The sequence below is a fragment of the Sciurus vulgaris genome, assembly GCF_902686455.1.
Source record: "Sciurus vulgaris genome assembly, chromosome: 1".
NCBI classification, from domain to species: domain Eukaryota; kingdom Metazoa; phylum Chordata; class Mammalia; order Rodentia; family Sciuridae; genus Sciurus; species Sciurus vulgaris.
This window is the reverse complement of record NC_136461.1, coordinates 25,948,061-25,972,500: the sequence shown is the minus strand read 5'-3', so window position 1 is coordinate 25,972,500 and position 24,440 is coordinate 25,948,061. Positions and strand designations below refer to the sequence as shown.

Genomic DNA, 24,440 nt, shown 5'->3' with positions numbered 1-24,440 from the left:
CCTTCACTGAGATGCATTGCAAAAATCACAGTGGTATTGACAGACAAAGATAATTAAAAGCCTTAATTACTAATTGGGAAATTTTCATTTAACTCTTGTTAATGCCTTGCAAGACAATTTGAATCAGCTCAACCTCCTTTAACAGTCTCCTTTCACCCTGTCAACAAGCAACTTCACTTAAGCACTTCCTCTCTCAAATGAATAATTCAATGTGTGGAACAAAAAGGAGGGGAAAAACAAAAAGGTGAAATGTTTACTTGAGCATTTTCGGGTTCATCTTTAATTTTGTCTAGTAGTCCCTGCTGTGGTGCCATTGCTTTGTCATACTCATCATCCAAAGGTTCTTCTTTAATTCTAATATTTGATGCAAAGGAATTCCCCAGATCCGAACCAATGGATTCTTTATTGGCAAATGGGTAGCTGGAATCCTAAAACACAATATAAAGGATTAATAAATATTCAAATTTAAAAATTATTCCTCTTCAGGTTTAACACCCAAAGAAAAGCTTATTGGAAATGAAGAACTATGGACATTCATCAGATTCCCTATACCTAAAAGTAAATGTGCTATAGGTCTAAATATCAAATATAAATAAAGCACCTAAGAGCTGAGGCTTTGTAGAGTGTCTCCAAATATGTCCTTACCCAAATAATAAAGCAAATAAAAAAAAAAAAATCAGTGTTCTACCTAACACATATAGTTAGAGTAGAAAGTGACATAAAGAAAAGTTTGACACTTGCCACAGTTAACAGCAATCTACATACACACTGAAAACTTACCCTAAAGTTTGTTTCTGGGGTTTGTGGTAAATGGGTATGTAATGTTTCTTCAACTTGATTAGCTATTGAAAGAAAAACAAACAAACAAATACATGTATATGAATAACAAATCTTATTAAAAGTGACCTAAAAAGCTATCATTTGATAATCACCTCTCTTTTCTAACAAATACGCTCATTAGAGTGAACTGGGTCCCAAAGAACACCCAAAAGGGAAGTTTCACTCACAATTCTGCACAATCTGGCCTCACCTACCTTTTAGCATTACCTCACTTCTTTTCCTTGCTCCTTTATTCACTGTGCTCTGAAAATTACTTGTGTTTGTTCTCCATTCATTTCTGCTAATTCCACTTTAAGTCTCCTCTATCCTAATGTTTATAATTTTCCAGACTCTGCTTAGTTCAAATTCACCTCTCCTCTATAAAACACTACCTGCCCTGTTCACTAGGTTAAGAAATATCTCTCCCAAGAATCCTTAGAACACAATGCTTCAGCTATTTGAAAGAAATCTTGTATTACCTTATGATAAACTCTTCTAATATTGCCTTTAATTATAAATTAAATCTTATGCTATTCAACTGGTCATTCAAACTCAGCTATTTGATGTCTTGCCCCTTCTACTACTAGATAATATGTTCCTTTCGAAAAAAGGACTCCTATAATTTTCAATATCCTCTACAGAGATACTGAAAATATATACTGAATTACACAACTCAAAAAACACAGTATATCCTTACAGAACCTTGTATATAATTTTCCTTATAAATAATACTACTTTGTTCTTTTAACTATAATATTAACTAGCATTGTCAAAAGAAACATAATAATTGGCATAGTGTACTTGCTTTCCTTCCCATCACTTTAACATTTGTGGAAGGATTACAATTTTCATTGCACCAGGTTAGGCCCCAAGAATACAAAGATGAGAAAGATACAATCCAGCTCTCAAAAAACTCCTGCACTGATAGGTAAAGAAAAACAAAAACAATAACAACAACAAAAAATAACTATCATATTGTGTGGTAAGTACTACAAATGGGGCAGAAACAAAATGTTGTGGAAATACAGATAAGAAAACAATTCAGTCTTGATATAGAGCAGTTAGGAATGATGACAGAGTAGAAAAGGTTTATGAGTTAGGCATCACTGAGTAAGAGGCGCTTTTATAGGCACATATACAAAGAGAAAAGGACACAGGCAAATGGAACAGCAAGAATAAAGAAAGGCATAGAAGAAAATATGTGGTATATTCAAGAATGGTACTGAAGCTAACATTTGTTGCACTGGGCAAAGAGACTCAAAAGGAGCCTCAAGAAACTTCTAAAACATAAAATAGATTTTTGTTTTTTTAAATCTTTCTACACTAATTGGTGGGACAGCAGTTTGAATTAGTGCTTACAGCACAAAGAAGTTAAATCCAACTTCAGGTTCCAATGTTCAAAGAAAATGAACAGGTGATTCAAGTATCTTGCCTTTTCATCAAAATATTGCAACCAGGGGAAGGAGAAATGAAGTTTAGAGCTATTTTTCAACCATTTATACCATTACCAAAAGTTACTGGGATAAATTCAGTCACTCTGCAAAGAACAAGGATAAAAGAAAAATGACAAGCTTACAATGAATTTAACTTTTCATATTCACTTAACATCAAAAGTAATAAAAAGCTATATTATTATCAGTACTTTGTTATTGTGTTCATGGTGCTTTCCAACAATTATTACCTGCTTTATCAAAAAAACTGCTTTTCAACCTTGAATCCAAATCTTTATGGGGTTTATCCAACCGTTTTTCACGTTCATGATAAGTTAGGTCTCTATTTTTCTCCTTTCCAGAAAATGTCTCTTTGCTGTTTTCTCTTACTAGACTAAAATCTTTCCGTATTGATTTAAAGACAGAAACCTGATCAAACTGTTTAGGAAAGTCTTTTTTTAATTTATTCTGAATTTGTATTTCATTTTCATTGTCTGATTCATGCTGTGTGACTCTTCTCTCTACTTCCAAGCTATCATCAGTATGAATTGAAGAAACAAGATTGTCCTTTGAACTAAAATCCTGTTCATCCTCATTGTCACTACCAACGACTGGAATTCCTGCAAGATCCCCAGAGTTCAAAAAATAATCATCTTCATCCAGCAATGAATTTTCAGATCCTGTTTGATTCGGCATTCCATAAGACATGCTGTCAAGGGTAGGAGTTAAGTTGTGGTCTATATCTTCAGACATTTCTGTATCCATGATACCACCACCTTAAAAAGTAAAATACTGTTTAGACAAATAATAGTGCTAAGAATGACCACAATTATAAGGTCTGTCTGGTAGTTAGCCAAATATATGTATTTTTTCTTTTCAAACAAAATAGATAATATAACCATAGTATTCATTTAACATTTGGATATAGGTGTGACAGATATGATTATCCCTACCTGACACTTAAAAGAAATGGAGAGCCAAAACTTGAAAAACTACTTTAGATTAGAAAGGAAGACAAAGTGACATAGAGAAAAGAGCACCAACTTCAGAATCAGACATATCTGGGTTGTACTCATACCATGATCCTGAAAAGTAAACTCTCAAGGGTCTATAGATAAAACGGCATAATACTCACCTTGGAGATTAATTTATGGTGAGAATTAGTGAAAGATAAAGAACCTACTAACACAGTGACTGAAACAGAGAACGGAATATAAAGTGATAAATGTAACTTTACAATTCTGGATTCAGCTACCCAGAATACTCTCTATAGTAGAACCCAGGACTTTGGTCTAAAGAGTTCCATTGTCTTTCTGTTAACACTAACTCAGACTTAACACAGGTAATATTTACAAAATTAAGTAAGTAAACATAAAAATAAAATTCAGCCATCATACAATTTTCTTTAAAAAAAAAAAAAAAAAAAAGCCTGTTTACTCTTTATAACTATATGCTAAGGTCTTTCCCATTCCAAAATTTAAAAAAAAAGAAGACCCCCCCAACCCTATACTGCCCTCAATTACCTTTCCTACACAAACTTATAGAAAGAGGTCTACATTAGTTCATTTCTACTTCACCTCCCAAATCACCAGTCTTTTGAACTTGATATAATCAGCTCCCAACTTTCCACTGAAACTATTCTCATTAATAATATTAGCATCAAGACCAACTGATTATGTTCAATCCATATGTGGGTATGTCCCTACTGCATAAAATTCTTCTGATTTCTTTGAAACTGAATTTCTTCTCACCTTTCTAACTGGGCTATTAATATTAACTTATTTCCTATCCCTTTTCCTGTTCATAGTTTCAATATTAGCTTTATCTCCAGAATTCTAGTTATCTTATTCCACTCAGATTAAAATATTTTATTCACCTAAATAGCCTTGACTTTTGCTACTTTCTAATTATTTTAGCTTAGACATTCTCCTAAGAATCAGATATCTATATTTAATTATCTCCTTTGTACATAGATTCCTAAGGAATTCCAACTTAGTAACTCTAAACTCAAACTCATCCTATACCTATTCCAAGCTAACGCTTCTTGTATTTCCCTCACTTGCTCCAGAATAGCAACTTCTCAAGATACAAAAGAGAACTGCTCCAATTCTCCTCTCCCCTGGACAATTTCTGTCAACTCTATTAGTTAAACTCCCTCAAATACATCTCTTACATTCAGCACCTAATTCTAATACTTCAAATTTCTTGCTGTCCTACTGCAGTATCTTTGACAGTAAACTAACTCAATCCATATAATCATCTAGGAAACAATTATATTCTTACAAATCCTAGGCCCAGTATACACTTAATTGGTCCATGAATAGACAAACCGGAACTAATAAAAAACAGTGAAGTATGAAAGATGGTGGAATGAGACAGACATCATTACCCTATGTACATGTATGATTCCACGAATGGTAATGGTGTGAACCTACATAGTGTACACCATACAAATGAAAAGTTGTACCCCATTTGTGTACAATGAATCAAAATGCAGTCTGTAAAAATATTTTAAAAAGTCCAAATGATAAGTTTATTTATTTATTCTTATTTGATCTTTTTGGTTATATATGACAGTTATTTTATGTAGTAGGGACATATTGTGTTATTTGACATATTGATACAAACGTGGAATATGTCTTATTCTAATTAGTATCCCAGTTGTGTGGATGTACTCAAATGAGAATTATAGACACACCAGAATTATCTAAAACATTAATCATTCCATATTATTCCCTCCCATGATATTCTTCAATATTGATTCAATATTGATTTCCTAAAATATTGATTCACTCACTGGGCACATATTCTGTGGTAAACACTGTGTTAGGTACCAAGGATAAAAAGATGATTATAATTTCTACTCCTCAGAGCTAGAAAAAAACAATAAAATGGAAAATTAGAAAATAGGGTGATGGTAAATAAAACTTTCAAGTTCATAATGATGTCGGAAGACATAAAAGATTAATTTTTTTTTGTTTAATATATCAGAAGAATGCTTGCTAATAAATGAAGAAATACTGAACCAAAAAATCACTCCTACTTTCTGAAATAATAATAAATTCAGACAACAAATGGTAAAACATATGCTAAAATCTTAAAGGATATGTGCACTTAAGAACTTACAGGATAAGTCATCATCATGCCTGTAACTTACTTTCTCACAGTATCCCACACAGAAGAAGCAAGGACGGAGAAGACAGAGGGAATAATACTATAGATATTCATTATTCTTTTAATTTTTCCATTTATTTGCAAATTCTCATAATAAGAGAAGATTAGGAAGAAAATACAAATAAACAGTGTGTATCTCACACACACACACACACACACACACCCCTCTACCAGAATGTAAGCACCTAAAGGTTAGGGTTAGAGCCTTTTCTCTTCAACAGTTTATCCTTATTAGCAGGCCACATAGCATACGCTTTCTATTCCATAAATTAAATGCATTTTATAAGACCTGCAGTTTAAGTTCTACAGTAGATGAGGAATCAATATTAAAAAGCAATATTGCAAGCAATTTTTTCTATCTCTACATTTAAATTCAGAATGTAGAATTGGAAAAAAAAGCTAATCACCTGGAAAAAAATCAGATTCCTAACCCACACTAAAATAACTTCCATATGCACCTAGTTTGGATATCCTAATTTTTTTTTTTTAAAGAAACCATGAAAGAATTATTTTTAAGTCATAAAGATTAAACAAGTTTCATAATGATAAAAGGAAATTAAAATACCAGTTTACTGAATAAAAACAAAGGATCAAATATAACTACCAAAAAAATCAAATCAAAAGATAGAAGGATGAACTGGCTGAAAAGATTTCACTGAACTATATCATAAAGGTTAATAGAGTCTAAGAGAAAAAGAGACTCACAGTTCAATAAAGAAACACATAACCAAATATATAGATAAAAGCAAAGGATTTGGGGTTGGGGATACAGCTCAATTGGTAGAGTGCTTGCCTTGCAAGCACAAGGCCCTGGGCTCAGATTCCTAGCACTGGAAAAAAAAAAAAAAAGCAAAGGATTTGAACAAACATTTCAAAGAAGGGAAATACCAAGGGTTAGTAAAAGAAATAATGCAATGAGTTAGCTACCATGTTCACATAGCAGGTTGGTAATTTAAAAAAAAAAAGTTATGGTAAGTCTTTCAATAACACTGTACACCAAAACTGTCAACTATGGCCTAAAGCCAAAAAATAAAGAATATATGACAGAGACCAAACATGGGCTACAAAGCCTAAAATATTTACTATATGGTCCTTAATAAAAAACTAATTTTCCAAACCCTGCAGTCAGACACTTATTAGTAGGAATGTAAACTGATACAAAACTAATAAAGAACAGTTAGACAATATTTATGATGCTTTAAACAGATACACCTCTTGAAACAATAATCCTTTTAAGAATTTATCCTGCAGGTATACTCTCATGAAACATCTATGAAAGAACATCTACAGCAGCACAAGATGGGAAAGGGCCTATTTGTTCATCAGTGAGAGTAAATTAATTATAGTCCATAAGGCAGCTACAACATAATACTATGCAGTTGTTAAAAAGAATGAGGTTGGCGGGCAAGGTGGTACTTGCCTATAATCCCAGTGGCTCAGGAGGCTGAAGCAGGAGGATCATGAGTTCAAAGCCAGGCTCAGCAAAACTGAGGTGCTAAGCAACTCAGTGAGACCCTGTCTCTAAATAAAATATGAAATAGGGTTGGGGATATGGCTCAGTAGTTGAGTGCCCCTGAGTTCAATCCCAGAACCACTCCCCCAACATCCCCCCCACAAAAAAAAAAAAGAATGAGGTGACTTTGAGTTCCCAATATCTAATGAGTAAAGGAAAAAATACGCATATATATATATTATACATACATAAAGGTTATCACTGCACAAAACATCATTCATTCACTGATTTTCTATGAACATGGATGGCTGGACAACAAACACTCACTTTTCATAGGATCTTTTAACTTTGAGTTATGAAACACATGCATCTATTAACAATTTTTAAAATCTTACTAGAAAATGCACTGGAGATTTAAAGCTTTACTGGGTGTCAATTTCTGACAAAACCCCTAATTTGAATTTGCACTCTGGTACTTACCACACAATAAATCTGCAGGCTGCTTAAACTCTTACACAGTTAAAAGATGATAAGTATATTAATTAATTGAAACCTTTTTTTGTCACCTTTGTGGTCCATACAACACGTGGGCATTCTGTTTCACAGCCCAGATCTATGGGGGGAAAAACAGCACAATGATCACAGTACCTCAAAAACTTGAAAGCACAAATTTCTCATGGAAAATTCCTAGGTTTTAGACTCCAGGAGTTAAGGATGTGCCACCTCAAAACATTCCAAATTGACTTATTAATGATTTCAAGTCAAAGCACCCAGGAACTGTGGCTACAGGAAGGGCCACTTGACCTGTGCAAGCCATAACAATTCTTTGAAAAGCAGTACCTTCCCTGTATGTACTAGGGGAGAAAATAGCTTTTCTCACCATAGGCTAGAAATTGGAGGTAATGTGAACCTGAATAAATAAACTTGTTGGAGTAGCCCCTGATGTTCCAGTAGATTTATACCCTTCCCATATGTCTGTCTCTTAGTGACATTCCTAGAATTTACTTATCCAGATACTCATTTGTTCTGGTCTTTCTATTCACAAATTTACTGTTCTATGTGCAAAGAGTATAAAATATCTTGTTTTGGTCACTTGGATTTAATTTCTTGTGAAGGTCCTCGTGTACATGTAAAATTATTAAAACCTGTATGCTTTTTTGGTTGTTGTTGTTGTTGCTGCTGTTATTAATCAGTCTTAAGTTAATTTGGTTCCTGGATCCAGTCAAAAAGCCCAAATAAGGGTTCAGGGGGAAGCAAGAAAGAATCTCTTCCTCTCCTATACTGTACATGATGCTTGGCATGTTTCTGGAAAAACAAGTACATTATGCTAGAATTGAATGAGCAAAAGTGCTAAAAATGAACAGGGAAGGAATAGATCTATTAGATATTTGCAGATAACAGAAAAATTGTAAGTATTTAAGTGAGAAGGGAAGACACTTACAATTCCTGAAGAGAAACTGACATAAGGATCTTGTGTTTTATATATGGCTTCCATATCCCAGAGGAGTGTTAAATAGGAGGAGTGTAAATAATAGGAGGAGGAGAAGAACAGAGGATGGAAGACTGGTTAGGAAGCTACTGCAATAATTCAAAGAAAAACTGGTGACTAGGGTCAAGGTAGTAATGGCATAAAGAAGTTATCAGATTTGGATATACTTTGAAGGTAGAGACATTTCCTGATATGAGACACTGGGAATAAAAGAAGTCAAGGATAACATAACAAGGAACACTAAAGGAATAGCAAACCAAAAAGAATAGGATGAATAGATTGGTTGTAGGCTTGTTCATTTTGATGCCTTTATTAAATCTTCAAGTGGAAATATAAGCAGTTGGAGCCCAGTGAAAGTCTAATCCCAGAAGCTGAGAAGTCTGAGGCAGAAAGATTGCAAATTCAAGGACAGCCTGGCCAACTTAGTGAGACACTTTCAAAACTAAATTCTTAAAATTTTAATTAAATTTAATTAATATTTAATTTAAGAGGGGGCTGGGGATGAAACTGGAGGGAAAGCTACCCTGAGTTCAATCCCCAGTACCAAAAAAATAATTTAAAAAATGAAATAGGGCATTTGAATATATTAGTCTGTAGTTAAAGATAAGACTTCTGCCAAGTAATGAGAAAAAAAATATTGGGAATACAAAGTAGAAGACAGTATAAAATCCACCTGACTAGATAAGATCACCTAATTAGTTTACTTACTACAAATGGAAAACAGCCAAGAGTCATAAAGTATTTTAACATCTAGAAATCTGGTAGAAAGAAAGGGATCAGAAAAAAACAAGAACAGCCAGGGCTGGAAATGTAGTGGTGAAGTGCCTGCTCTTAAGCACCAGACCCTGAGCTCAATCCCCAACTGGGGTGGGGGTGAGGATGGGAGAGACAAGCCAGAAGGTAGGAGGGGAAAAAAAGAGAATAACCAACTATATATTGAATGCTAACATAACTAATAAAATGAAGACTGAGAATTTATTACTGATATTGGCAAAGTTAAAATGAACTTCTAGCTTAAGAACTGGAATGCAGGAGGTAATCTTCAAAAAGAGAAGGTAACTTGGCAAACATTAAGTACAAATAACTCTTCAAAGAAATTGTGCTCTGAATTAAAGAAAATAAGCTGAAACTAAACTAAAATCTTGGAATAAATAGGTTTTTTAACTTGTATTTTTATTTTGTTTTGTTTACGAGAAAAAAATTTTAAATGGAGAAAAATTTCAACTTTGTAATATGCTCATGGGAATGATTCATTAAACAGTAATTAATGTATTCAGGAGAAAAATCATTGGGCAATACAGTTTATGATCGGTAAAATGGGTAAAATATAGATTGGTAGAATTAGGAGAGAAATTATAAAGTTATTTTAACCGATTTAAGTAGAATATTTGTTTGCTATTAAGAGCAAATTCATGTTGACAGATAAAGTCAAATTTTACTACTACTTGTTCTTATGCTTAATCCTTGCATTAATGGTATACTAACATTTCTATACTATGTCCAAAAATCATTTCATTTTAATATACTAACAACTAAGAGATCCAATTACTAAATGAACATGCAAAAGGGCTATTGCTTTCATTTATAATATCACTTAAGTCTGCCTGTTTTGTTTAATTAAAGTGTAACTGTCACAAAGTAATGTCACTTATAATTCCAACTTCAGAAATTATGGTTTTCTATCAATTTCCTGAGGTTGCTACTTTTCTCTGCTATAAAAAGGAACAAAGAATGGGGGCAGGGGATTCCCAAAACTACTAAGAATGCAAAAACAAACAATAAACATAAAAATGAGGTGATTGTGGTATATTCTAAATAAAAGTTTAAATCAGCATTTTGTCACAGAAATATTTCATAATTTGATTTTTATTGCTACTTAATATGATACAATTTTCTAAATAATAAAAGACTCTTTAAACTATAAGATCACAAATATAGTTCAACAGCTAATAACATTTATATAAAGCCAGAAATTATTAAACATAAATGCCTTAAATGCTTATTTTTATTTGAGACATTTAGAAGCACATTTGCAGTCACGTGGTGATCAGTCAAAACCCTGATAACGTGACTTCTTGAATAAATCACAACTCTAATATCACGTTTATAATTGCAATTAAGTTTCTTTAAAGTGGAATGATAAAGTCACTCGCACATTCATGTTTTTACTGACTCACTTGGTGTTTTGAAAGCATTCAAATTACTCAAGAAAAAATGGCTCACTTTTCAAAGGAAGACTTTAGTTGTGTAAAAAAGGCCATAGTCCAAATATTTAATTACAACGACAAATATTAACAGTTAATAAACAAATTTGGGAACAAATAAAACTAACTCTTGGTAGGCATACTGAATTTTGTTTGGGAAACTACCATATGCTGAAAAAGACTCTTATTTATCAACAGCGACCAAGAGAAAACTAACTTTTCATGAAAATGGGACAAGATGTAAAATATGTTTCAATCTACTTTCAAAATGCAGGTATCAACATATTAGTGGACCACAGCCAGAATTTTCATTTAAATTAACTAACAGAAAGCAAAAGCTCACTATACAGAATTACAATAAGCAATGCTACAAGAAACATTTGTGGATATGTGTACACAATGTGCACAAATATATATAGTCTCAATGTAAAATATATTTCTAAGTGTTTCAAAAAATTTTTAAAAGCTTGACGCAAGTGGAATATTTAGATCAATTTGATTTTATACATTACTAAAAGATAACTAACAGATATTGACACCTGAAATTTTTTGATAGGAATTTGATTTTACCAATTTTAAGTCTACTTGTACAAAGTAAATAAAGTAAAAATTATAATTTTTAAGTACATTATAAAAATATCTTATAAAATAACCATTTGTTCTTCAAAGGATAATTCCAGACAACAGATTTTACTTTTTTAATGCTCACTGATATTTGTAATGATCAGATGAGAGGTAGCTATAAAATGATCCAAATATTCAGCATGTACATAAAAATTGTTAATGGCCTATTAAAGTTGAAGCACATGACTACAATAAAGTATCACGTTTTATGTAGTAAAGTTATTTGTTTTCTGTGAGGTTTTCTTGGTGTCTTTTTTTTTTTTTTTTTTTTCTTTCGCAGTGCTGGGGATTGAGTCCAGGGTCTCCACATGCTAGGCAAGCACTCTACCACTGAACTTACAGGAACTTACTGAACTTACAGGAACTTACTGCCTCCAAAACTTTTTTGTTGTTGTTACCAGGGATTGAACCCAGGGGTGTTTAACCAATGAACAATGTTCCCAGACCTTTTTTAAAATTTTTATTTAGAGACAGAGTCTTGCTGAGTTGCTTAGGGCCTTGATAAATTGTTACAGCAGACTTTGAACTCACATCCTGCCTCAGCCTCCCGAAAGGCTGGATTATAAGTGTGAGCCACCACATCTGGCTCCCTAGGATTTCAATAAGACAGTGATAGCACATTGTCTAGCACACAGTATTTAATAAATGGGATCTTATTGTTAATAAATTTTAAATATTTATGTGCTTCTATTTATAATTATTACTTTGCATTATTATTGTGTATACTTAATTTATAGAATATTTTGTCTTTGAGATAGGTGACAGTTTACCTATTTGGTGTATTGGCCTAAGGCATCTAAAAGTAAATCCTGCTGAAAGAAAAATCTCCAAAAGGGAGAGATATTGTTCACTGTTTTATATATTCAAATTTAATTTGTTTTAAAAATGTCCTTTTTTTTTTCTTTTCTTTTTTTTTTTGGTACTGGAGATTGAACTCAGGGGCATGCACACTGAGCCACATACCCAGCCCTATTTTGTATTTCATTTAGAGAGGAGGTCTCTCTGAGTTGCTTAGCACCTTGCCTTTGCTGAGCTGGGTTTGAACTCTTGATCCTCCTGGCTCAATCTCCAGAGCTGCTGGGATTACAGGCGTGTGCCATCATGCCTGGCTTTAAATGCCCTTCTTATACCTTACTTTAATATGTTCATGTCATTTTAATGAAACTGATATAAAAGTAAATTTAATTGTTTTTAGATATTTTCTTTCAGCATATTAAATATCAATATAAAATGAATTACATTTTAAAGAACTTGCCATGACTTACATACCCAAATGCATTTTTTTTTTTAAGTAGCCACCCTGGTCAGTGACTTTTTACCATAATGCTGCCCTTGCTTAGATTTGTTTATTTATGTACGTATTTATTTATTGTAATACCAGGGATTAAACCCAGGATCTCACACATGCTACGCAAATGCTCTGCCCTGAGCAGCCTCTCAAAAAGTTTTTTATCTCTGGTATGGTACTGCCTTCAGAGTCTCTGAAACACTCTTTTAGATTAAATTAGGTACACATCTGACTTTTTAGCATGAGTTGAAAAGTTACTTGATGCCTTATCAAGTCAAGATAGTGAGTGATTAAACTGAATTATCCTGTCAAGCATGAAATTCAATCATATAATTAAAAATGTTTTCAGGTTCTTATAAATTAAGAGAAACTAGGGGGGAAAAAGAGAAAACAGAAGAAAGTATTTTGAGCCATGTTGTTATAATTTCCCCCCACCCAGGATCAATATTACAGTTTAACACTTATTTGAATACATAAGGTTTAAAGTGCATTTGTTGTACAAATTTTCTTAAAAAGTCATTCTTAATGACTTCCTTGTACATACATTATATCATTGATGGATTTGCCTTATTAGGTAAAATTCTTTATTGCTGTTTTTAGCAAAACAAAGCAACACTTTTTAAAATTAATACTTCACCTATATATAAACTCATTTACTTGCTTTTATATTCTGCATGATAAAGATACAGGATGGGAGCCAGGTTAGCAGAATGATTAATTCCATACTGCTGCATTTGTATTCTGCCATCACTGCTTACCAGCAGTATGACTTTGACAAGTGATTTCACCTCTGATTTGCTCTCCTTACCTGTAAGCTGGCAATTATATTTCCCGCCTACTGTTTTGTGATATGGGTAATTGAGCTGGGTGATGTGATTAAACACTTGTAACCTCAGCAGCTCAGGAGGCTAAGGCAGGAGGAGGATCACAAGTTCAAAGCTAGCCTCAGCAACATAGTGAGAACCTGGCCCTGAGCCACTGGGATTACAGGTGTGCAACACCCTGCCATGTCTGGCTTCAAAACTTTTATATGTATTTTAACACCCCAATATTTGGAAGAGCATATTACTTTCATAAGCAGAAAAAATACTTAAATAAAAATAAATGAAAGCCAAAGTCACTTATGCCAATAGATGAAGAAACAGAGGTATGAGGAGACAGTTCCAACTGTGCTCTAATCTTTAAGTCCAAAGGCATTCCTACTATTCTTCCTTCTAATTAAAAAATTTCTGTAACATAGTTATGTTATTTATAAAATGGAATTTTTATTTTTATTTTTCCTCTCCTCTATTGCCACCCAAGATTTACCTGGTATCCCCCTCTATTTAGATAAACAAAGATCTGTCCAAGTTCTGAATCTAATTTTTAATCTTGACACTTTATAAGCAAGAAAAAAAAAAGCTATGTTTAAATTCTCTTTTTTTAAAGCCTTTAAACTGCAGAAACAGAGTAACCTATACTTTTTCTCCCCTTGATAACATTAGTAAGTTTATGACAACATAATTTTGTTACTCTCATGAGACCATTAAACACAAGACATACCACTTCTACTAGCTCGTGGTATCTGCAACAGTCAGTAAAATGTTCTTTTTAATTTTTAAAGAAAAATTGAAAAATTATCCTTGAATAACTTTTATCTAGAATAAGAGCTGGTGAACTACAGCCCTTGACTAAGGGCATTTTTAAAATTCTTTTATATTTTCAAAGCGTCATGAAAACTCACGAGGCCCCTGGGTTAAATCCCAACACCACTAAATCAATAAATAGATCAATCGATCAACAGATAAAGAAACATATATTTGAAGATCAAGAAGACGACGATGAGGAAGAGGAAGAAGAGAGAAACAATATTTGCTCACCACAGTCAAGAACTAATTTACTATTTGGCTCTATGAAAAGAGTGTGCTGGCCTCTGACCTATAGGAATATTTCCACGCATGGGTCACAGAATACAAATGGCGTCATGCTAGAGAAATACATTGAGTTAAGCAGGTCTAGAAAACTACTTAGGGACAATTCTTATAGAACTGTACTTGAGTTAAGTTCAAAAGAACAGAGAATGTAAATCAGACACCAGCTACAATAATGACTGAAACACTCCACTTCCAGCCATGGTAGAGGTACTATTCACAGAATGAATAAATCTGCTGCAGATAACTAAAAATAAGGCAAAATGTACAAAACAATTCTTTTCAGAGTACAAACAAGACAGTGTTCTGAGAAAACAGAAGCAAATTATGTGAGCCCTATGTTCATCTTGGTTTTTAGTCAGGGAACTTAGCAAACCCAGGCACCAAGAGGCAAAACTAAAGAAGAGCACTCCAGGTTCAATAATCTGAGGATACAAGATATAGAGCTTAAGAAAGAGTGGGGCTGGGGAGATAGCTCAGTCGGTAGAGTGCTTGCCTTGCAAGCACAAGGCCCTGGGTTCGATCCCCAGCACCCAAAAAAGAAAGAAAGAAAGAAAGTGGCAGCAGCTGATATTTGTTGAACAAATTACCAAAGAAGGAACAAATACTCAGAAAAGAAGCACTAAGAATTCTTGGGCTAGATAGTAAGCTGCACACGTATAGGTAAAATTCTGTAAGGATGAACACAGAACAACTACTATGGAAGTATAAGATGAAAAATTATTGGTGTTCTCACAAGGATGAGAATACTTTTAAATTCTGATTAACCTGAGTGATGAGACCTTTTCACTTTATACACTGATAAATCTAGATAACAGAATATTATTCTATGCTTTTTTTAAAAAAAGGTATTATCGATCCAAAAAAAGACAGCCTTAAGCATATAGTACTAAATGAAAAAGGCCAATTTGAAAAGGTCACATACCATACAATTCCAGATACATGACATTTAAAACAGGCAAAATGGTGGAGAAAGTAAAAAGACTGGTGGATTTACAAAGGTTAGAGGGAAGAGAAAGACGAACAGAGAGAACACAGAGAATTTCTACAACAGTGAAACTATTCTATATGATATTACTATGGAGGATATGTCATGATACATCTGCCACAGAATTATTAACACCAAGAGTGAACCCTAATGCAAACTATGAAATGTGAGTGACAATAATGTGTCACTGTAGGTTCATCAATTGTAATAAATGTACCACTGCAGTTTGGGATATCCATGTTTGGGGAAGGTACAGTGAAGGAGGTAGGGAAAGTATGGCAATTCTTTGTACTTTTAATTACATTTTCCTATGAGTCTAACACTGCTCTAAAACATAAAGACTATTAAAAAAAAAGAAAAAGAAAAAAGAACTTGTCAAATACCTGGGTTAATCAATAGCAATCCCTAAAATGTTGCACACTAAGAATAGGGCTAAACTAACTCTACCATGAAATCAATCCTAGAGCTGTTTTCACAAGGTTAAAAAACAAGTGCCGAAAAGATGAAGCTAATTCAAAGCAAACTAACTGCATCAAGCGCCCACACAATAACACCCATGTAAGAAAACTCAACAATCACTCTTTAGAGAAAGAAAAGATAATAAAGGAAAACATGAACTTGAGGAGTAAAGTAGAAACTTTATTTACTTAGGTACTGGGGATTTAAACCAGGGGCACTCTACCAGTGAGCAACATCCAGCCTTTTTTGTTTTTTATTTTGAAACAGGGTCTCACTAAGTTGTTGAGGCTAGCCTCAAACTTGCAATCTCCCTGCCTCAGCCTCCTGAGTCACTGGGATTACAGGATATGAGCCACAACACCTGGTGAAACTGTATTTTTAAAACAAGAGCATCCATAACTGGAAAACACAGATCTAAAATAAAAATTCACTGGTAGGTTCATAACAATACAAAATACAAAAGAAAACAGGAGCAAAACAGGAAGATAGGAAAATAAAAACTATACAGGGGCAGGGAGTTGTGGCTCAGAGGTAGAGCACTCGTCTAGCATCCAAGAGGCCCTGGGTTTGATCCTCAGTCCCACATAAAAATAAAGGTATTGTGTCCACCTACAACTTAAAATACTATTAAAAAAAAAAAACTATATAGACAGAAGCAAGGAAGAAAAAAGGTTGAAAAACTTCAAATGCAATATTGATCCACAGTACAATACTGGACAGGCTAACACATTCAACTTGAGTAGGAAAGGGTGGGCATTTCCAGAAATATTTCCCCCAGTCTTTGAACTTGAAAATGCTAAAACAAAAACATTCCTTCATCCTAAAATTCCTTATAAAGTAAAAATAATCTTCAAAAATAGGATGGCAAAATATGTCACCAGTAGGACTGCATGACAATGTATGTTTTAAAAAGTTCTTCAAATGGAAGAAAAAGATACCTTATGGAAAACTGATCTTTCAAAAAGGAATGACGAAAACTAGAAAAAGGCAGAATTAAAAGCAGAAACATACAATTCCATAATAACATTTGAAGAATTCAGCACTTCCCTAAGTGTAATTCACAGAAAAATCAGAAAGCTAGCAAAAATATGAAAGAGCTGAAAAGACACAGTCAGTTAGCTTGATCCAAATGGTATTTATAAAATAACATAGCCCAAAATGGCAGAATATATACCTGTCCGGTTCACATGGGAATCATCGCCAAAACTAATCATATAATAAATGAGGGAAATATTATATGGCAGAATTTTCAAATAATGGAAATCTTATAGAATATAAACTCTGACCTCAATGAGATTAAATTAGTACTAATTTCTAAAAAACTTATTTGGGGTTGGCTTATAGCTCACTGATAAAGTGCCTGCTCAACGGGTGTAAGACACCAGGTTCAATTCTCAACTCCCCCGCCCCAATACCAACACCCAAGTATATTCGGATATCTCAAAATATTTGTAAATAAAATAAAATGCTTCTTTTGTTTAAAAAAAAAAAAAAAAAATCCCATGGACCAGTCAGGTATGGTGACACACAGGAGCAATCTCAGCTACTTCAGAGGCTAAGGCAAGAGGGCACGAGTTCAAGAGAGTTCAAGATAGCCTGGGCAACTTAGCAAGATCATGTCTCAAAATGAAATAAAAAAGGGTTGGGGTATAGCTTAGTGGTAGAGCACTTGACTCAGCATGTTCAATACCACGAGTTCAATCCCCAATAATGCCCAAAAACTAAAGGTAAAGGAAAATATTCTATGAATCAAAGAAGAAATCAGGAAGACAATCAGGAAATATTATGAATGAGTAACAATGAAAACTTATCAAAATATGAGCAGTACTTATGAAGGAAATAAATAGATTTGCTTCTGATAAGAAAAAGCCCAAAATCACTATCCAAAACTTCCACTTTAAGAAGCTCTACCACTTCTATATAATGTTGTACTAAAGATTCTAGCCTTTGCTAGGAAAAGGAATTTAAGGTAATTTGGAAAACAATAAGTAAACTGTCTTTATTCAGAGGTAACATGATTATCTTTGCAGAAAAAAGTTTTTTTAAAGACTATGAACTTTTTTAACCTTTATTTTATTTATTTATTTTTATGTGGTGATGAGGATCAAACCCAGTGCCTCACACATGCTAGGCAAGCGCTGTGCCACTGAGCCGCATCCCTACAGACCTAGAAAAACTTTAGAATTCAACAAAGTTACTAGGACTAAAAAGTGGTCTCAGCAAGGTTGCAGGGTACAAAATCAATACACAGAATATACTGTATTTTTATACTGATAAAGATCATTAATTTTTTGCAGTGTTGAAACAGAACTCGGGGCCTCATACATGATGTACTCTACCACTGAGCTGCCAAAAATTGTATTTTTTAAAAAATTATAATAAATTTAAAATAAGAATACATTTTAAGTCAGTAAAGAAAAGATCATTATACAGCTAGGCATGGTGGCACATACTTGTAATACTTGGGAGACTGAGGCTAAAACACAAGGGTGGCAAGTTTGAAGCAAGCCTCAGCATTTAGTGAAGTTCTAAAAGCAACTTAGCAAGATTCTGTTTCAAAAATTAAAAATAAAACAAAATAAAAAATAAAAGGGCTGGGTATGTGACTCAGCAGTAAAGCACCCCTGGCTTCAACCCCTCAGTACCAAAAAACAAACAAACAAAAAGAAAAGATGAGTTATAATTTTATAATTCACTGGCTTAGAAAAGACTAACTGGCTATCTTTCAGGGCTATCTTTCAATTTATCCATAAACAAGAAATTCAGACAAAAGATTTAAAAGACTGTGAGTATGTATATACACACACACACACACACACACACACACACACTAAACTTAGCAAAATATATGGAAGATTGTACATGAAGAAGTACAAAATGTTGATTACAGATTTAAGGCCTTAATAGAGAAATGTATCATACTCATTGATAGGAAGGAAGGCTATATACTAAAGGTTTTTTTTTTTTAATATGTCTCAAATTAATCTACAGATATAATGTAATTCCAATGAAATTCCTTGTGGCTTCTTTGCAGAAATTTATACTCTGTCTCTAAAATATGTATGTGAATGCAAAGAACAGCCAAAACAATTTTTAAAAAGAACAGAGTTGGCCAGGCGTGGTGCAGCACACCTGTAATTCCAGCGTCTTGGGAGGTTAAGGCAGGAGGATCACGAGTTCAAAGCCAGCCTCAACAATTTAGTGGGGTCCTAAGCAACTCAGTGAGACCCTGTCACTAAATAAAATACAACAAAAGGGCTGGGGATGTGGCTCAATGGTTGAGTGGGTTCATTTCCCAGAATCAAAAAAATTAAAAAAAAAAAAAAAATTTGGATGGCTTATACTAACTTTATAAGTATGGAATTATTTCAAAGTGAAAAGTTAAAATGACGTTAAAGCATAGCAAATTTTATTATCTGTAAATTATACCACAACAAAATGTATTTAATTTTTTTATTAAATGTCATTTACAACTAAGAAACTTATAATACCTAAGGACAGTCAAATATGTACAAGATACACTCTTTAAAACTATAAAACACTGCTGAGAGATAGTAAAGAGGATCTATAGAAACTGAAAGATATTATCATGCTTAATTAACTGGAAGACTTAAAATTATTTAGATGTCAATTCTCTCCAAACTTCTTGCTTGACACAGCACCTTTTTTTTTTTTAGAAACTTGACAAGCTCATTCTAAATGTTATGCAGAAATGCAAAAGATATAGAACAGCAAAACAACTTTGAAAAATAATGACTTAGAAGATCTGATTTAAGCTCTTTTTTTCTTCCCTTTCCCTCGTGCAGATGTGAATCGTCTGCATAAAATAAAAGTTCCTTTTGTGAGACCTGTATCTGTGGAGCGTTTCTGGGAGCTGGTGACGAACCATAACTGCACCTTAACGCCTAACATCTGGTGCCGAGGACTCGGGGATGGGTTTTTCCGCTGACTTAGCAGGCGGAATCCCATCCGATAGCAAGCCCTGGCGCCTGCAGATACAGGCTCACCTTCCATTTACCTGGATGCCCAGTTTTCTGCATACAACACCAGACTCAATAATTGGTGAGTTCCCCTTCAGCAGGCCCTGACCACTTAAACACATCTCAGCCGCCTGCGGCTCCCGCCGTGTTGTCGCCCCCCCCCCCCCCCCCCCCCCCACCCCGTATCTGAGAAGCAGCCATTCCTGCGGTTCCGCCCTGAGGCGGGGGCTCCCTGCTCAGGGCTTTCGCTGCCCGCCCCGGGGCTCCTTCCCGCTGCCCTGCGGCTTCCCGCTCGTGGCTTCTGCAGCCTGCCCCGCAGCTCCCGCCGCCGGACTGCCGAGGTGTGGGGGTATCTCCTTGGTCCCCATAGCTGGTCCTAGTTGCTGGGTGGACTCCTGGGTTTTATGGTGCTGAGATTCTTTCTCAGGGTTTGAAGTTCTTTTATTTCCCGCTGTGTCTCGCTCGAAATCCTGATCAGGTCTCCAAACTCTTTTGGCTAATGCCTGGTTAAACATTGGTTTTTTTGGTGACGACCAAGTCTCTGTTCTAACCTCTCGTTGCCTGGCACCATGTTCGTGGGACGCCAAAATCACTAGCCAGGTGGGTCTCAGCTTACCATGGGCTTCAGGACATCCAGTTCAGCAAACTCCTCCCTGAGATGTTTATTGAATCATCTCAAACCCCTTCACCTATTCGCTGAATCAGAGCTAAATTGTCCTTTAGATAATAAGTCAGAATGGTCTATTTATGGCACCCTAAATTCTAGCTTTATACTAGGTAAAATTATATGGCTAATTGTACTAGTTATAATTAAGTACATATGTGGGCAACCTGGTGAATGGAAAGGAACTTTTTCCCCTTCGTGTTTTTCCTTTCTTTCTTGTTGCTTCTCCTCCCCCTTTTAATCCTTTCTCTTCTAAGTTTAATCCAGGTGATGAGTCATGTCCTTAAGGTCTCCTACTGCAGAAGTTCCTGTTCATTTCTCTCCTTTGCCTCATTCTGTTTCTCCTTCCGCTCCTCCATTCTGCCCACCAAGTCCCCCCACCACGCGGTCCCGTGCACATGTCTTAGCCCCTTTACGGGAGGTGGCTGGTGCAGAGGGAGTAAAACCTGAACACGTTCTCTTGGCTGATTCCTTATTTTCAAATCTTTTCTTTCTCTCTTAGCTCTCCCTGCCGGCTCAAGAAATTAAAAGGACCTAAGCATCAAGTTTCTGCTAGAACATATTGGCCCCTTTCAGATTCAGATCTCAGTCAAGGGTTACATTAACATGTGAATGAAGGAAGGCACAGTAGGAAACCAGTTTCAAACCTAAGGAAAAAAAAAGTGTAAAAGTGTCCATTTTAAATTTCTCCTGGGCTACAACTCAGAATACTTTTCTCCCTTTCAACTTTTCTCTCCTTCTCATTTTCTCATTCTTTAATTCATGACCATTATCATTTTTCTTCCAGGACTTTGTTTTTCTTAAATGCTGTATTTTTGAGCTCACAATTTTGATCCTACAGACCCAGGTTAATAATTTTTGATCAGTTCTTTTTATCCAACTCTAGAGTTATTTTTGAACGTTCATTACATTGCAATGGAAATAAATATTGCAAGGCCTTTGCTTTTGTGTTAAATATAAGCGCGCATAAAAATTAAAATTTTAAAAATGGATCCAAATATTTTTAATTCACATGATTTAATGAGGTTCAATTTAAATTGGGTAAACTAATAAAAGTAAAATGTCTAACATCAATTTTTCTAGGAATTTTCTTCAACAGGAAAGAGACGGCAAATACTGTTGGTACACTTGTCTGATGTCTTGTTTTTTCTACAATAAGCAACATGTATGGGATTACTCAAATGTGTTTGTTAGGGACATCTGATTAATTTATAAAGCTATTCCATGGAGTAACATGCTTAAAAACATTTTTCTTTGTATATTAATTGTGTTCATATTTTCCAGGTATACAAGCCTTTAAAGCAGAAAATTTATCAAGCTGCTGTTCTCCAAATTAAACTTGTCTGTAATGGTAAACCTACCATTTAATGTTCTATTATAGGACCTGTCATCAATAGGGTATATATAACCTAACATTGCACACATATAAAGATTGCTAAGATTGCTGACATAACTCTTTAGATCCACATTTCCATCAGAGAACAGAGCTCCATCTGATCTCAGCTTAATCTTCAAAATCTGTGTTTATATACTCCTTTGCCCCTCACTGAAAAGCCCCACGTTACCTGAGATAAGGCTCTGCCTCACCACCCTGCTACACATTACAATGGCTCCAAAGTAAGCCTGACTTTAACTCATTTAAAGTTGTGTTCAAAAGTTTAATGTTTGTTGTAAAGATTACTGTGATCTTAAATGGGAACTGAGCCAAAATTCAAAATAGCTATTGCACAACTGAATGTTTTACTGTTGATGACTCCATTTTGTATTTTCCTTATAAACTCTAATTGTTGCCTGATCAATATTTTGCAGAAGTACTGCTTCAAGAGGAAACATCATAAATTAACTTGGAATAGTAAGCCATCACCTATAGAACAGATAATGTAAACCCCAATTACATAAAAGGGGGTAAATAACTGTAAAGTTATAGACATTAAAGCCAAAGCCCAGTACTCTTACTTTATGAGACTGACTTGCTTGATGGTTAAGATCAAACTTAGAGATTGAGATTAAATACAGAGGTCAAGAAAATCCATATTTGGGTCTTGCCCTCAAAGTCAGCCTGAACCCAGGGAACAAGAGGACTTCTCCAAGGAGCTTTGCAACTCTGGGTCACACAACCTCCTGACCAAGGAGACTGATGAGACCACAAGAGGATGAAAAATCACTCAGTGCACCTGCTACAGAGGAGGGTCAAGGAAAAAGGGAGACATCCCTAATGCTTTCAAGGAAAGCCACGTCATTGAGAAGACCCTGCCTAACCAAATGGCACTAATGGAGCTGAGAAGCTGCTTCTAAGTTCTCTATGAGTTACCCCTGTGGAAACTCAGCTGACTCTTTAACAGACAGGAACAGGTCACTTTGACCAGCTTGATCATAAACACCTAGCAAATCAGTTAAAACCAAAGTATAGCCATTCTTGGGCATTTAAAAATAATAGTAACTATCAAGAGAAACTGCCAGAGTCAGAAGTTTTTAGTCAGTTTAAGGCCTACAGACACAGGTAGGCTTAATCTATGTTTGCTAGTAACAGAAGTATAGAGATCTCTACTAAATGTTGTGTTCACATTCCTGATAGCCTAGACAATGTTGAAGTTCCTGAATAAAGGCCTGTCCTCTCCAGCCTTTGCTAGGCCTTGTTATGGGAACAACTTCTCAGTTCTTCCACCCCCTGGTGAGGAATTACTGACTTCTGTCATCTTTATAATATGCATTAGCATGTTCCAGATCCTGCAGCATTTATATTGTATCAATCTCATTTCAGTACTCATGTCTTTTTGTTCTTCTCCCATAGAAGCACCCATCCCCAGATGCCTTTACAGCCTGCTCCCCCCGCAACTGGACTTCTACCATGAACCCCTCAGTTGACCTGATTTCTAAAAAGGACACTCCAAACTGCTTGCCCCACGCTGCCCACTTCCAGCTCGAAGAAGTCAGATCGGTCATCGGCCCTTTTCCCTGCAGCAGTGAAGGAGTTCCTAGTATTAGAGGGGTAAATGAAGTCAGAACTGGGGACAGGCAGTTAATGCAAAAATAGGGGATCAGTCAAATCGAGAAAATGAAGTCCATGAAAATCATCTGCCTTTGGAAGCCTGGGAGGAGAATGAACTTTTTACATCTCACCTGCAAAACCAACCCCAGTCACCTAGGCAGGAAGGAGAAAAGGCTTCAAAAAGAACTGGAGAGCAAGATTTTTTTATTTTTTATATAAAATGAAATGGGGGAATATAAGGAATTCCAGGCTTGCCCCACCACCTGTCAATCTGTGTTCGCCCGCCTCTCACGTTACAGGCATTTCCGGCTTACATTGCCATAATCGTCCTGCCTCCCACATTACGTTCTAATATATCATTGGTCCATCAGTCAGTCTGTAAGAATTCTCCTCCACAATTGGTTCCTCTCAGCCCGCGAAATTCCTGTGTCTGAGAGAAACCTTGCGCCATGTTCTCTCTTTCTTTCTTCCCTTTCCCTCGTGCAGACGTGAATCATCTGCATAAAATAGAAGTTCCTTGTGTGAGACCTGTATCTGTGGAGCGTTTCTGGGAGCTGGTGATGAACCATAACTGCACCTTAATGCCTAACACAGTCTTCTCTGTTTTACCTTCAGTGTCAAAAACCTTCCATAAATATTCACTTACATATACAGACTGCTTACTTTTGCCAGCTGTTCTGAAAATAGCTGTAAATTTGGCACATTCTCCTTCAAATATGCAATTTAAAAAAAAAAAAAAGTTACCTGGAATATGGAACTACCTCATAAAGTGCTTATTAGGGACTGGAAAGGGTGTGAGGGAAGATGGTAGAAGAGTGGATGGAAGCAACAATGCACTCCGTATGTATGTGTGGAAATATAACATGAATCCCTTCAATGTGTACAATTCTTATGTGTCAATAAACAAATTTTAAAATAAAAAAAAAGATCTGATTTAATATAAAGTTAAATTAATCAAGATAATATGGT

At 35.1% G+C, this 24,440-nt stretch overlaps 1 protein-coding gene across 1 annotated transcript in view; it reads right to left on the bottom strand.

Moving 5' to 3' along the window:
* ZMYM4 (zinc finger MYM-type containing 4) overlaps nucleotides 1-24,440 on the bottom strand; it is a 179,824-nt gene that overhangs the window by 57,343 nt on the left and 98,041 nt on the right. Inside the window, 3 exon segments of the mRNA XM_079130012.1 lie at nucleotides 258-428; nucleotides 781-842; nucleotides 2,501-3,025. Of these exon segments, the coding sequence (XP_078986138.1) occupies nucleotides 258-428; nucleotides 781-842; nucleotides 2,501-3,025 (758 nt within the window).